This window comes from Aulonocara sp. 'chitande type north' Nkhata Bay, linkage group LG6 (genome assembly GCF_057382095.1).
Source record: "Aulonocara sp. 'chitande type north' Nkhata Bay isolate Kocher_YH1m ecotype deep benthic linkage group LG6, A_spYH_male_GT1.1, whole genome shotgun sequence".
Taxonomy (NCBI): domain Eukaryota; kingdom Metazoa; phylum Chordata; class Actinopteri; order Cichliformes; family Cichlidae; genus Aulonocara; species Aulonocara sp. 'chitande type north' Nkhata Bay.
This window is the reverse complement of record NC_141349.1, coordinates 28,972,762-28,988,082: the sequence shown is the minus strand read 5'-3', so window position 1 is coordinate 28,988,082 and position 15,321 is coordinate 28,972,762. Positions and strand designations below refer to the sequence as shown.

General features: G+C 40.0%; 1 protein-coding gene and 1 long non-coding RNA gene across 3 annotated transcripts; both read left to right on the top strand.

The window, feature by feature from the left end:
* The first annotated feature begins 788 nt into the window (after positions 1–788).
* On the top strand, positions 789–2,507 carry LOC147328033 (uncharacterized). The gene is made up of 3 exons (XR_015129910.1): positions 789–1,208; positions 1,645–1,781; positions 2,011–2,507. It is a non-coding gene; the product is annotated as an uncharacterized LOC147328033 (long non-coding RNA).
* A 4,500-nt stretch (positions 2,508–7,007) lies between these two features.
* LOC147328032 (ubiquitin carboxyl-terminal hydrolase 12-like) lies at positions 7,008–13,427 on the top strand. Of its 2 annotated transcripts, none has more exons than XM_086296156.1 (18): positions 7,008–7,884; positions 8,083–8,138; positions 8,450–8,519; positions 8,629–8,712; positions 9,201–9,256; positions 9,576–9,666; positions 9,752–9,814; positions 9,924–10,024; positions 10,148–10,204; positions 10,305–10,436; positions 10,529–10,652; positions 10,739–10,890; positions 10,996–11,095; positions 11,236–11,312; positions 11,493–11,601; positions 12,211–12,268; positions 12,438–12,595; positions 12,682–13,427. In XM_086296156.1, the coding sequence occupies exons 1-18, from the start codon at positions 7,858–7,860 to the stop codon at positions 12,685–12,687; spliced, it is 1,521 nt and encodes a 506-aa protein (XP_086152282.1). In that variant the 5' UTR covers positions 7,008–7,857; the 3' UTR covers positions 12,688–13,427. The 2 variants fall into 2 exon arrangements, with proteins under 2 accessions (XP_086152282.1, XP_086152281.1); XM_086296155.1 differs by having other exon boundaries at positions 7,019–7,884; positions 10,145–10,204; positions 12,682–13,421.
* Positions 13,428–15,321: the final 1,894 nt, after the last annotated feature.

Here is a 15,321-nt window from a genome sequence, read left to right as displayed (position 1 = left end):
AATGAACATGGTCTACATTGTTTTGCTCACTTAAATAAAACGACATTTTTGTATTGTACCCTGGGTTCATGAAGACCATGCTGTCTTTTAACTTTATTATTTAGTTTCTGCATATACTGACTGTTCTTTATTCATTTCTTTACTTTCTCCTCTCTTCTTCTTCTTCAGTCAAGTTTAACGGCAGCTTGCATCCACTTTCTCCTCTCAATTCCGCTGAGATTAATTCCCGCTCTACTGTACAAGACTTGTGAATGGTTACCTGGAGGGATGTACCACTGTGAGAGGGGTGATACGGAACAGTCCAGGTGATCGCTGCTTTAATTTACCGGTCAGATATACCTAAATTGCACGTCGACATAGCTAGTGAACTGTAACTAGACCATAAATCAGTGATAACAAAAGAACATTCAATCTACTTTCTCCGGTACTTTATAGAAAAAATCAACATCAATTCAATGTCGTCTTGCTATCTGGGATGGCAGTGCAGTACCGTGTAGCCTAATCCGGCTAATGTAACAAGTGATATAAAACCGTATTTTAAATAATATAAAGTGGCTAAACGGAGTACCATATTAAAGACCTTATTAACATGCCTCACCTAAAATGGCATGTTGGCAACATTCCTAACGGACAAAGGTTAGCATGACTTGTCTGTGAAGGTTCTCAGCATGACTTTTTTTCCCGCCTACTACAATACAAAGCTAACATATAACATGTGCTTAAAAGGACAAAGCAATGTTTTTGAATCATCGCTTCGCTTTTAGTTAGCAAAGTCGAACAATAATTGAGATTAACTAGGGTACTTACGGTGTTTTTTGTTGGCGCAGAGATTTCGCATGCATTCATCTGTATGTAGTTTGTCGCACATAGCTTGATTGAGACAACACAAATATGAGGTTGACTGTGATTGGTTAACACAAATTCTGATCACAGGTTGTGGTAAGGGGTGGATTAAAAAAAAAACACAACCTTCAGTCTTGCTGATCCAATCACAAACAATGTACCTTCTCCCGCCGTACTTTGAATTTTAGGGATGCTATATATATATATCTGCCCAGCCTTTTGGCGAACTTTTTGTGGACAGTCATGTCCGAACGGAGCGCTGCATTTCGACGGAGAGTCACTGATATCAGAGACAGAATGAATGCCCAATTTAACCGGCTACTGAATCAAGATGACAGTGAAGAGGGGACATCTCTTCTACAAAGGTGAAATGCTTTGGTGGTGGTTACTCTATTGGCAAGCTTTTAGCTTTGCGCCTTTTTTGTTTTTGCAAAAGGAAATAACTTTTACATTTTTAAATAATAAATGGCTCGTTTACTAATTATCTGTTACAATTCAACAACAAATTCTGTAATCATAAACGTCTATCCTAGATTGACGACTTCAAATGACAGTCATTTTAATCCCTGTTATGTGCATTTATGCATAAAGATTTTAGTTTATAAATGTAGCATATCCCATATTTTCAGGGAGCATTTAATTTGCGAGACAATCGAAAAATGCATGCAATAAACACCGATGTGTTGAACACTCATTCCTTACTCTGAGTGTGTTGGGTGGTTTTTTTTTTTTCTTTTTTTTTCTTGGGGGGGGTGTCTCTGTCATTAGTTTGACTAAAATTATCTCATGGTCTAATGATAGCTTTGGAGTTTTCCGCCAACAGCACGGAGGTGGGCCAGTGCGCAGACCAAGAGGCGGGAGAACCAGACATCGCCAGTTAACGTTTAAGGTGTCAGTACTAAGGAATCCCACACTGACACACTACCGATCTCATAGGGGTAATCAATATTTATATTAATATTAATTATTTGGAGTGATGGGTTTGAAAAATGAGAATTACATCATGGTGTCAGTTGTTTACAAATTGTAGAATTTGGCATTAGATTTTTAGCACCTTTGTAATCTTTATTTCCTTGCACCAATAAGTTGATGTTGAGACACTACAATGTGACAATTTACCCTTTTCCGTTTTTAGGGAAAGCTAATTTGGTTTAAATTTGATTACAGATGCCACTCCTGCTACTCGGGTGGTCGTTCCTGTAAACCTAAATGCAGCTGAATTCAGGCAGGCACTACGGGACAATATTGCAGACATACCCTTGCAGTTCGATCTATGCAAAGTGAATGGTCAGCGGCTCATTCTTCCTCTTTTTTTTTCTTTTTTTTTTTTTTTTTGTGTCCCGTTTGGATAGCCATCAGAATTGTTGTCTTGAGGCCAAGAAAGATGCCAAGCGGATTTATTTTACCAAGTGGATCATCATGGCCTTGCCATATTGGTCCATTTGATTGACCTTTATTATAATTATGAATTTATTTTATTTTCAGTTGCAAACGGGACAGACATAACTGTGGGATAGGACAGGGGGAAAGAATGAAAGAAAGAGGGGGAGAGAAAGAAAGAAAACCAAAGGGGAGAAGAGACGGTGAGAAGGGGGGGAAGAGAGAAAAAAAACAAAACAAAAAACTCCTGGGTCACCTGTATGGAGAAAAAAAAAAACAGAGGAGACAGCAAACAACAAAGAGCAACATAATAATAGAAAAAAAAAAGCACCATCACAATAAACTAGCTAGCAGTAGATATCAATAGTTACTAAATAATAAACGATATTGTGCAACACGCAAGATGGACAGCGCACAATGTGCCAAGGCACTTGGCACTAATTTGTTGTTATTATTATTAATATTATTATTAATTTATTTGTAAAATAAATTAAATTTAAAAAAACAAAGAAATTATTTGATTCTTTATGTTATTTTGTTTTATTAAAATCAAAATAACAACAAAACAAAAATAACTAATAAAAAAAATATTAAAAGTATTCAGCAGTGTTTTGTGAAATTTGTAATGAGCCTTAGTTAAGTTGATGTCACAGAAGTTTCTGAATCATTTAGATTGTTCAACAAACTGATTCACTCAGGTAAAGATGGTAAGCTGGAGCAATGGTACGCTTGGAGTTCAGTTTAAGTTTTCAGACAAACATTCACTCGATCAGTTGCAGCTTCTGCTTTTAAATAAATGATTTAGCTGCAAATGTTTAGCTGCAGGTAGCAAAGTCCAAAAGTGACAACATTTCCACTGCAGTCTCTCCAGAAATGGCTTATAAACTTTTGACCAAATTAGACATTTATCCTTGGATCATTGACAACCCTGTAGGGTGAAAATCTTTAATTGTACCTTTTATAACATTTTAACAAGTTACTGTCTCCTGCTGCATGTTTCCTGTTTTGGCTGAACTTCATCAGCAAAGCCCTCAAAGCAGCATATGAAAGAAAGTCATCTTTCATTGTTGTCTCCAGCGTGTTAAAAGAGAGATCGAGCTCAGTGATGAGTTTTGAAGCGGCTGCAGGGACTTCTCGAAGGTTTTGGCTCAAACAGTCGCAGGATGTTGTTCACAGTGGTGACACTGTTGACTGGGGATTGACAAGCACTGAGATACTAACATGACAAACACAAGAAACATCATGACTTATTCTCCTGAGTGCCTGCAAAACACAAACACAAAATCAAACTCAAAGCTTTTCTCTCAGGTGCTGGTGTGGCACAATCTAATGATAAGAAAGGTCATGCTTACAGCTTTTGGAGCACAAAATGCATTACAGGTAAACCCAGTACCCAAACATGTTAACAAGGATAAAGAAAAAACCTGAAACAAAAGCAGGTAGTGTGGTGATTTATGTTGTGAGGATGCTTTCACTCCCATCAAAGTCGCCCAGTGTTGAGAACCCAAATGAGCCCAAAAACCTGAAGTGGCTGCAACCAACAGCGAACGTCAAGAAGTGGATACTTGCATGTTGAGCCAGAAACATGCAGAAAACCCAAAAGAGGCAAGACAGCACACCTTGGTGCCACTCAGGCAGTACGAACACCTGGAAAGAGGAGCCCACAGTTCAGACCCAAGGACACTGGTAAGGACACCAGCCAGCCAGTTATAAGTCTAGTTTTAATTTTCATTTTAGTTAGTGTTATGGCCTGTCTAAGGGTGGCCAGACCATAATATAAGGGTGATCCACCCCTGTCTGACCCCAAGCAGCACATCACACAACCAGTACAATTTTGATGGTGATTTTTTTTCACAGTGATTGAATTCTAACAAAGGAAAGGAGCGAACTACAGCTTCGGGGTGGACCCCAAAACAACAAACAAAAGGGACCGTATCTAAAGGATGTACAAAACTTATTTATGAAAAGAATAAAACCAAATAACAATGTCTTATCTCCCTAACTAACAAAAACATGAGAAAAGGGTAATCGAATAGAGTGAACTATAGACTGTATAAAAGATAGGACCATTGCAACTTTACTGCAGCACTTCACCCTTTCACATAGTCCCAGCTCTTCTCTGTCATGTTTTATGGTGCTGCAAATGTCTTCAGTTGGTGAAAGGTCTGGGCTGCTGGTGTCTTGTTGTGCTTGCTATGCATCCCTGACTCGTTTCTTCTTTCTGCATCAAGTAAGGAATGTAGTGAAAGTTCCCAAGAGGTTAAAAACACCACTGAAAAAATGCCATCAGACCTGAGTTGGGACACTTGGATTATGGAGCTTCTGGACCAAGAGAGTGGATGGGAGCATGTGTTTAATAAGTAAGAGAATAACGTCCCCCAAAATGTTTAAATTTCAAAGCTCATGCATACATTAGTGATGGGCAGATGAAGCACTGAAGCTTTTCATCCAATTGGTTCACCCCAGCGCAAAGCTTCTTGAAGCTTCATTTGCTCTAGTAGGACACCTACTGGACGTAAAAATATTAGTTGGCATGAATTTGAAGAGTGTGGCCTTTTGCACACAGCCTGTAAATGTCAACAACAAAAGGAGTGTGTAAAACATGTATATTGTAGTGATGCAGTATACTGTGTATATTTATACTGGCAGTATGGAAAATGATTATTTGGAAATGCTTAAAATGGAAATGATCATTTACTGTGAGGTGAGGTGTGGTTGGGGTGTGGACAGTGGTTGTGCTTTTGTAACGTTGAGGTATGGACAGATACACACTGAGGCGTCAGTCCTGCCCATATTTTATTCAGTAAAAACTAAATTTTCACTGCTTTTATGACCTTTTTAGTGGGGAGAACATAGCTAGGATTTAATGATTTAACAAATCTTATAAATCCTTTGTCCTCCACAATGCTAAATGGCTGGGAGTCCTCAATCACCATGCTAACCAGGTTTTCATCTATTTGAGATTGTTCTCCTGAGGAAAGACAATAAAAACAAAGCACAAATATAAATATCACACACGTAACTTATTACAGTTGTATAATATTGTTATATCATTTAGTAACATTACGGCATGCTATTATTATCATGGCATTTGATGGCTCACCTGGTCTTGCTCAACAATCGCTGTTCCCCTTATTCTCATGCAAAGCTCTGTAGTGCCTAAGCATGGATGAGGTGTTGTTGTTATATCCCAGCTCCCTGGCACATAGCAAACACTTCACCTTGTACAAAAGTAAATACAGCTTAACATAAATTGTATTGCACCATCAGTATTATGAAAATACATCTTCTGTAGAAATACCTTGTTGGGAGGAATAAGATCAAAATGTTCCCACACAGGGGAGGACATCCTCCTCTTCTTAGCTGGCTCCATTCTCTCCTGACTTTCTCTCCTCACTCTCATAAACCTCCAAACTGCCTCCCAGCTGTCTCCAACTCTCACTAACCGCAGCTCTCCATCAAACACCCACATTTTGATTGAAGTCTGAGGGGTTTGTATCGCTGTCACATCTCGCGGCAAAGTTCGAACCACTTCATGAACCAGTCACGTGGTACAGCCGGGCAGCGAGGCTTCGGACGTCATCATTTTCAGCTCCTCCCATAAATGAAGCAAGCCTCGATACGTGCATCGCGGAAACGCCCCCTCCATTACTCGACACATCACTAGCATACATGCACATCTAGTGCTCAGCGTCTAATTGTGTGTTTGTGTTTTTACCTTTTTGCAGTAGCGTAGTGAAACATTTGGGCGGTGGATAAATAATGGAAAATAAAATTCAGACTAGAGACGGCTTCAGGTGAGTACACGTGGTGCACAAGGACCAAAGCTCACCTTCTCAACCTGGACAAAATGAATTATTTTACACTGATACTGTAAACTTTTGTTTGTGTGTCAGGTTTCCATACATCGGAAACAGCTGCTGCATCTGTAATTCTGTCCATCCTGAGGAGAGTCCACACTCTACATCAGATCCTTGGCTCACCTATAATGATGCACAGGTGCTGCACACAACTGGATCTGCAGCTTGTGAGGAACAGCAGCATATACGAAGGGGATAAATAGAATAAATAGGAATAAAAAATAAAAATACAAGTGAATTGCACATTTCAAGTATTGAGTCTATTGCACTGTTGACTATTTACAAAAGTATTGCACAAAAGGTATTGCACAGTGAGGTGAAGAGGCACTACAGCTTAGTTGTTCCCCCTCCTTTGTCCTCCTGTTTCCCCTCCCTCTCCCCTCCAGAGAGGAGTTAAACAGTCTGATGGCGTGTGGGACAAAGGAGTTTTTAAGTCTGTTAGTTCTTGTCTTTGGGAGAAGCAACCTGTCACTGAACAGACTCTTCTGGTTGTTAATGGCCATGTGCAGAGGATGCCCAGCATTGTTCATAATGTCCATCAGTTTCTTTAATGTCCTTTTCTCTGCCACTGTCACCAGAGTGTCCAGCTTCATGCCGACCACAGAGCTAGCCCTCCTGATCAGTTTCTCCAGCCTGGATGAGTCCTTCTTTGCTGTGCTGCTCCCCCAGCACACCAAAACAAAACAAAAGAGATCGTTGACTTCAGGAGAGCACAGTGGGATCACTGCCCACTTAACATGAATGGATCCTCTGTGGAGGTCGTCAAGAGCACCAGATTTCTTGGTGTCCACCTGGCGGAGAACCACTCCTGCTCCCTCAACACCAGCTCCATAACCAAGAAGGCCCAGCAGCGTCTCTACTTCATCCAGAGCTGAGGAAAGCCCATCTCCCACCATCCATTCTCACCACCTTTTACAGTGGGACTAATGAGAGCATCCTAAGTAGCTGCATCACTGTCTGGTATGGTAACTGCAGCGTATTGGATCGCAGTACCCTACAACGGATTGTGAGAGCAGCTAAGAAGGTCATTGGAGCCCCTCTCCCCTCCTTATAACACCCGCTTGCTGGAGGACCCCACACAGCCTTCAAACACACTCTTCACCCTGCTGCCTTCTGGAAAGAGGTCCCACAACATCCGGGCCCTCGCTACCAAACTACGGAAAAGTTTCTTCCCACAAGCCGTCAGACCCCTGAACACTCAGTGACTGCACTGGCACACGCACACCTTCACACATGTCACTACCAAGCACTTATCTGCAGTATCTCACACTCATATACATACATACAGACACCAAGTTACTTTTGCACAATACTCAGCATTTTGCACATTTCCATTGTCTTGTGTCTGTTTCGTCCTGTTCTGTCACGTTTTGCACTGTTTTGTCTTGTTTATTTTTGCAATTTATGCACACTGCACTTTATGTAGTCCTGGGTTTGTCCGTATATGTCATATATAGCACCAGGGTCTCGGAGGAACGCTGTCTCGTTTCACTCTGTACAGCACCTCTGCACGTGGTTAAAATGACAATAAAAGCCACTTGACTTGACCTGTTTTGTGTAGCAGTTGCTTGGAGACGAGCACCATACAGTTCAAATGAGCATACATTCCAAAATATGCAAATTTGCCCCATACATCATAATGATGATGTTTGCTGTTCAGGGTATGAACATTCTATGCTGAAAGTTTATAAATATACAACCTTTGACTGCTTGTTTTCAGTTGAACTTTTGCAAAGCTGAGGAGATTTTGGCTGCGATCACATCAAGTCCAAAGATGTTTAAACTTCTTTTTCACAGAAAGGTAAGTTTGAAGAGACTCGCAGCACATTTCTATGAATATTTTCTTATGGTAAACAAGCATTTTTGAAACTTTTAAGGAAGCTTCTTGGATGATTTCTGTAAAAACTGAATTTTGAATCCAAATGAAGGATTTTGTATTTTCATACCATATACTTTGTTTTATGCCATTACTGATGTTGCTTTTCTTGTTTCTAAACAGAAATCACACAAACAAAACGTGGCAGAGAAGGAAATTCCTTCTACGTCTCATCAGAGGTAAAGAAATGCGCCACTCTTTAATGCTGCTGGAGATATTTATAGCAGTGGTTTGGTTGGAGCTCTTTTATTTCCCTTTTATTGGCATTTTTCTTCCACCTTGTGTATTTACATCTTTTTTACTACTTCTAGTCTTGTCTATAATTTATATTGATTCAGAGATTAGCGTTTGAAAATGTAGAGTGTAAATGTACAAAATACATGATTTTGTTCCATTACAGTTATTAATTTTTATCTGCAATCTCCAGCATGTACTCCTTGTTAAAAATTTGCACTTTGAAAAATAACATTTACACTTTTGTCCTCATCAGCATCCCGGATGCTCCTGTTACTGAAAATGGTCAAAAGAAGAGAAAATGGAGACACCTCTGCTGTTCCTCGGTTTGCTTTTACACAAAACATATGAAATGCACATTCTCTTTAAATTGCACTTGTTAATTTAAAGTGACTTTACTTTTTTAATAAACGTATGTTTGTTCGTCCTCTGCAGCAAACTGACAGCGATGCAGAGGCAGAGAGCAACACTGTGAAGACACAAAAAAAGTGTCGCTGGTTTCTTTTTAAATTCTGGAAGGTATGTTTTATGGAAAGAGTCACTGTCATCAAGCATTTACTCATCACAGTTAAATGAGAAGAATTAAGAGCAATTTAGCACACAGCCATGTCCTCAAATTAAGTTCAAAGATGTTTAAGCGTTTTTTTTTCACAGAAAGGTAAGTTCGAAGAGACTTGCAGGATGTTTCTCTAAATATTTTTTATGGTGAATAAGCATTTTTGAAGCTTCATGGATGATTTCTGTAAAAACTGAATTTTGATCAGAACCAAATGAAGGATTTTGTATTTCATAGGACAAACTTTAAAACTCAATTTAAGGCATGAATAAATTGTTTTTATTTTATTTAAAGATATTCCTATATCTGCTTCATGAGCTGACAGCTCACTAAAGTGATAAATAATATGAAATAATACCAAATTCTCTAACTGGACACTTTTCATGGAGAGACCCACTTGGTATGTTTGTTTTATGCCATTACTGATGTTGCTTTTCTTGTTTCTAAACAGAAATTACACAAACAAAACGTGGCAGAGAAGGAAATTCCTTCTACGTCTCATCAGAGGTAAAGAAATGCGCCACTCTTTAATGCTGCTGGAGATATTTATAGCAGTGGTTGAGTTGGAGCTCTTTTATTTCCCTTTTATTGGCATTTTTCTTCCACCTTGTGTATTTACATCTTTTTTACTCCTTCTAGTCTTGTCTATTATTTATATGGATGCAGAGATTAGCGTTTGAAAATGCAGAGTGTAAATGTATAAAATACATGATTTTGTTCATGTTGGTATTCCATTACAGTTATTCACTTTTATTAGCAATCTGTATTAGCAAAATGTACTCCTTCTTATAAATTTCCACAACATTTACACTTTTGTCCTCATCAGCATCCCGGATGCTTCTGTTGCTGCCACACCAGCTAACCCTGAAAATGGCCAAAAGAAGAGAAAATGGAGACACATCTTCTGCTGTTCCTCGGTTTGCTTTTACACAAAACATATGAAATACACATTTTCTTTAAAATGTACTTTTTAATAAACTTATGTTTGTTCGTCCTCTGCAGCAAACTGACAGCGATGCAGAGGCAGAGAGCAACACTGTGAAGACTCTTTTTAAATCCGGGAAGGTATGTTTTATGGAAAGAGTCACTGTCATCAAGCATTTACTCATCACAGTTAAATGAGAGCAATTAAGAGCAATGAGGCACACAGCTATGTCCTATATATTTATATCAGGTAAGAAGCACCACGGAAACGATCCCAGCAGACCTGAGTTGGGACACTTGGATTATGGAGCTTCTGGACCAAGAGAGTGGATGGGAGCATGTGTTTAACAGGTAAGAGAAAGACGTCCTCCAAAATGTTTCAACTTCAAAGCTCATGCATCCATGCACATACACTGCTCAGCATCCTGACATCTTTCCTAATTTTGTGTTTGTGTTTTTACCTTTTTGGAGCAGTGTAGCATGCGGTGGAGAAATAATAGAAAGTCAAACTGGGACTATAGACTGCTTCGGGTGAGTACACGTGGTGCACAAAGACCAAAGCTCACTTTGTCAAAGTGGAGAAAATGAATTCTTTTACACTGATACTGTAAACGTTGTGCGTGTGTGTCAGGTTTCCAAACATCGGAAACACCTGCTACATGAACTCCTGCCTGCAGAGCCTCCTCAACATTGAGGAGTTCATAAGAGACATCAGGCGTCAGGAGGTTTTGTGGAGCACAGATCCAGAAGCTCAGCTCTTAAGGTGCGCTACGTCAACCTTCTACTTTCTTCAAAAACCTGAAGAACAAAGAGATCTAACAGCAGAAATGTCTGTTTACCCTTTCCTTTCTACAGAAGGCTCATTGATGTCAGGGACTGTCATGAGTCAACAGATTATGGCCTTAAAGATCACCACCTAAGAGCTTTTAAGAAGGCATTCAGCAGTCAAGCTCCTGAATACACCGGCAGTGCACAGAAAGTGCGTCAGCTATTTGGACATTTTGTTTTTTTGCTTTACCTTCTGATTTTGATGTACTGTTTTAAATCTCTCTGCTTTTCTTTCAGGACGCTCATGAATTCCTAACATTGTTCCTCAATGAGGTCAAAAGGCTCGCACCTCACCTGGAGAGGAACGCAGCTCTCCTGGGCCAAAGTTATACCTGCCCAGTAGAAGAGCATCACATTTTTAAAATGGAAAACATGAGGACATGCAAGAGGTAAGCCTGTCTTTCAGAAACGCAGAGCTGGTTGCAATATTTTCATATACCTCTTTTCCACCTACCTGATCTTTACTTTAACTACGTTACTCCTGAAATGTGTAGCTGTGGTCACCAATCATCACAGCACGAGGACTTCACCAGCTTGTCTCTTGACCTTGTTCCAGAGGGGTCTATTATAAACATGTTAGAGACATACTTGAAGGTAAGATCACAAATTCCAATAGAGTTGTAGTGTCAGCGATCTTAACACACCTTTTTTGTTAGTGTTTGTGCGTATGTGTGTGTGCATATGTTGAGATTTCTTTCTACCATAAAGCCTGTTTTCTCTGTGCTGTTGTTCAGGAACAAGAAATAGAATTTCGCTGTGATTGTGGAGGGACGGCCTCAGAACTGAAGTCGTCTTTTGATACACTGCCAAGGTGAGTAAGGTCACATCAGAAGTGATCGACTGACCAGGTTTCCAAACTGTGGCGCATCAAATATCAGAGTTTTTCGAGACAATACTTGAGCAGTCGTTTTCTCCCATCTTCTGTTTGTGTTTGACACTCATTCTTCTTATTTTCTACCTTGTTTGTGTTTTTTTTCTTCTTTTCTGCCAGAGTCCTGATCTTGCATCTGAAGAGGTTTGGCTTTACACAAACCTACAACATTAAGAAGGTGGATGACCCCGTCAGGCTGCAGAGGGACTTGGTGGTGCCATCCAATCAGGTAAAAAGAGACTGCAGAACGTCTCAGGCTACGTCCACACTAGCCCTGATAGATTTGAAAACTCCGTGTCCACACTAGTGTTTTCAGTCATTTTCAAATAGTTGTGCGTCTGCATTGAAACGGCCGAAAACGCTTACGTTCCAGTCCTGCGCATGCGCAAAAGTGAGTGAGGATTACAGAATTTGAAGAAAAGCTATCCGGAGCATGTACAAACTGATATTAATCTTTTTTAGGGCTGTCAAAGTTGAGAGCAATCAAAACAACCGCTGTATAATGCACTCGGCTATCTTTGTTTAATTGCTCACATGACTGCATCACATGGCTAAAATGCGTCATCGTTTTAGAAAGTCTGCGTTTTCGAGTGTCCACACTGCGACGGGACAACTCCGTTTTGAAATGTGTGCGTTTTCGAGAGCGTTTTCAAGATGCTGTGTTTTTCCTTGAGGAAAACGCCATCTCAGTGTGGACGGGAGGTCAAAGCGGAGAGAAAACGATGTGTTTTCAAACGAAAACGCATTAGTGTGGACGTAGCCTCAGCAAATCAGCTTAATTATGGCTCTGATGTGAGACTTTGTGAAACTAACACTCTTTGGATTTGTTCCTTCTCAGGGTGGTGGCTGTTATAGTCTTGTCAGCATCATCAGTCATTATGGAGGCACAGAATCAGGTAAAACAACAGACTTGTTACAAACAGAAAATGAAAACTTTCTACTTTTCAGTGAAGGACTCACACACAAAAGCTTTTGATGTTCTAAGACGCACTAAGTCAAAATCACTGTTTGCTTGAATCAGCTGACTTCCAGAAGTTGGATTCATTTGTCTTAATGTGATTTCAGGACACTACATCTGTAGTTCTGTCCATCCTGAGGAGAGTCAGCACTCTACATCAGATCGCTGGCTCACCTATAATGACGCACAGGTGCTCCACACAACCGGATCGGCAGCTTGTGAGGAACAGCAGCACTCGGCCTACATGCTGTTTTACAAGAGAAACGTAAGAAGACACAGCATCTCATCCTGAAGTGAGAGAATTTTTAAATGTCCTGTTACCTTGTTAACCAGTTTTGTCTTCATTCTCAGTTCTGAAACAGGAAATGGAAGGAAGGTCATCATCATGCTGAGAAGAAACAACACTCGTCCCAGCCCACCATCGCACACTGGAGGACAAGTACTGGTAAGTATTGCCCTCAGGAGGAAGGGTCCTCCCAGAGAGCCTGGTCCTCCCAAGATTTCTTCCTCCAGGAGGGAGTTTTTTCTTGCCACCGTCGCCCCACATTCACTGGTCTCATCAGCAGGGACATTTTTAACATCCTAAGACCTGAACTCTTTCATGGCATGCATTTTTAATTTCTCTGTGCCATTTGGGTTGATTGGGACCTGATGAATGTGAAAACAAAGACATCAGATTCGGACTATCTTTTTTTTGTTTCTCAAAAAAATGAGATCCACATATGAGGACATTCATTTTAAAGTTCGATTGAACAGGGGCAGTGTAATGTCCTCCCTCATAAGTGGATATCAGGTTTTTGAAGAGCAAAATTTTGTATTTTGGTCTCATAAATCTTATGTCCACATATGTGGACACCAGGTCCTAGGAGGTTAAAACAAAATCTACTAGTAGTGCAGCACTACTAGAGATCGTCCTTTTCTAGACCAGTGTTTGGCTTGCTCTCTGGAACAACAAATTAGTGCTGTCAGCGTTAACGTCATTTTAACTAATGACGTTTACGCTGACAGCACTAATTTGTTGTTATTATTATTAATATTATTATTAATTTATTTGTAAAATAAATTAAATTTAAAAAAACAAAGAAACAATTTGATTCTTTATGTTATTTTGTTTTATTAAAATCAAAATAACAACAAAACAAAAATAACTAATAAAAAAAATATTAAAAGTATTCAGCAGTGTTTTGTGAAATTTGTAATGAGCCTTAGTTAAGTTGATGTCACAGAAGTTTCTGAATCATTTAGATTGTTCAACAAACTGATTCACTCAGGTAAAGATGGTAAGCTGGAGCAATGGTACGCTTGGAGTTCAGTTTAAGTTTTCAGACAAACATTCACTCGATCAGTTGCAGCTTCTGCTTTTAAATAAATGATTTAGCTGCAAATGTTTAGCTGCAGGTAGCAAAGTCCAAAAGTGACAACATTTCCACTGCAGTCTCTCCAGAAATGGCTTATAAACTTTTGACCAAATTAGACATTTATCCTTGGATCATTGACAACCCTGTAGGGTGAAAATCTTTAATTGTACCTTTTATAACATTTTAACAAGTTACTGTCTCCTGCTGCATGTTTCCTGTTTTGGCTGAACTTCATCAGCAAAGCCCTCAAAGCAGCATATGAAAGAAAGTCATCTTTCATTGTTGTCTCCAGCGTGTTAAAAGAGAGATCGAGCTCAGTGATGAGTTTTGAAGCAGCTGCAGGGACTTCTCGAAGGTTTTGGCTCAAACAGTCGCAGGATGTTGTTCACAGTGGTGACACTGTTGACTGGTGATTGACAAGCACTGAGATACTAACATGACAAACACAAGAAACATCATGACTTATTCTCCTGAGTGCCTGCAAAACACAAACACAAAATCAAACTCAAAGCTTTTCTCTCAGGTGCTGGTGTGGCACAATCTAATGATAAGAAAGGTCATGCTTACAGCTTTTGGAGCACAGCTGCACAAAATAACAGCTTTTGGAGCACAAAATGCATTACAGGTAAACCCAGTACCCAAACATGTTAACAAGGATAAAGAAAAAACCTGAAACAAAAGCAGGTAGTGTGGTGATTTATGTTGTGAGGATGCTTTCACTCCCATCAAAGTCGCCCAGTGTTGAGAACCCAAATGAGCCCAAAAACCTCAAGTGGCTGCAACCAACAGCGAACGTCAAGAAGTGGATACTTGCATGTTGAGCCAGAAACATGCAGAAAACCCAAAAGAGGCAAGACAGCACACCTTGGTGCCACTCAGGCAGTACGAACACCTGGAAAGAGGAGCCCACAGTTCAGACCCAAGGACACTGGTAAGGACACCAGCCAGCCAGTTATAAGTCTAGTTTTAATTTTCATTTTAGTTAGTGTTATGGCCTGTCTAAGGGTGGCCAGACCATAATATAAGGGTGATCCACCCCTGTCTGACCCCAAGCAGCACATCACACAACCAGTACAATTTTGATGGTGATTTTTTTTCACAGTGATTGAATTCTAACAAAGGAAAGGAGCGAACTACAGCTTCGGGGTGGACCCCAAAACAACAAACAAAAGGGACCGTATCTAAAGGATGTACAAAACTTATTTATGAAAAGAATAAAACCAAATAACAATGTCTTATCTCCCTAACTAACAAAAACATGAGAAAAGGGTAATCGAATAGAGTGAACTATAGACTGTATAAAAGATAGGACCATTGCAACTTTACTGCAGCACTTCACCCTTTCACATAGTCCCAGCTCTTCTCTGTCATGTTTTATGGTGCTGCAAATGTCTTCAGTTGGTGAAAGGTCTGGGCTGCTGGTGTCTTGTTGTGCTTGCTATGCATCCCTGACTCGTTTCTTCTTTCTGCATCAAGTAAGGAATGTAGTGAAAGTTCCCAAGAGGTTAAAAACACCACTGAAAAAATGCCATCAGACCTGAGTTGGGACACTTGGATTATGGAGCTTCTGGACCAAGAGAGTGGATGGGAGCATGTGTTTAACAAGTAAGAGAATAACGTCCCCCAAAATGTC

Excerpts from the sequence above, each read along its gene's own strand:
- LOC147328032 (XM_086296155.1), top strand. The coding sequence starts at position 7,858 with ATGTTTAAACTTCTTTTTCACAGAAAG. Across the intron at positions 9,815-9,923 it reads CTCTTTTTAAATCCGGGAAG|GTAAGAAGCACCACGGAAAC; the intron begins GTATGTTTTATG and ends TATTTATATCAG. Across the intron at positions 11,096-11,235 it reads TGTTAGAGACATACTTGAAG|GAACAAGAAATAGAATTTCG; the intron begins GTAAGATCACAA and ends GCTGTTGTTCAG.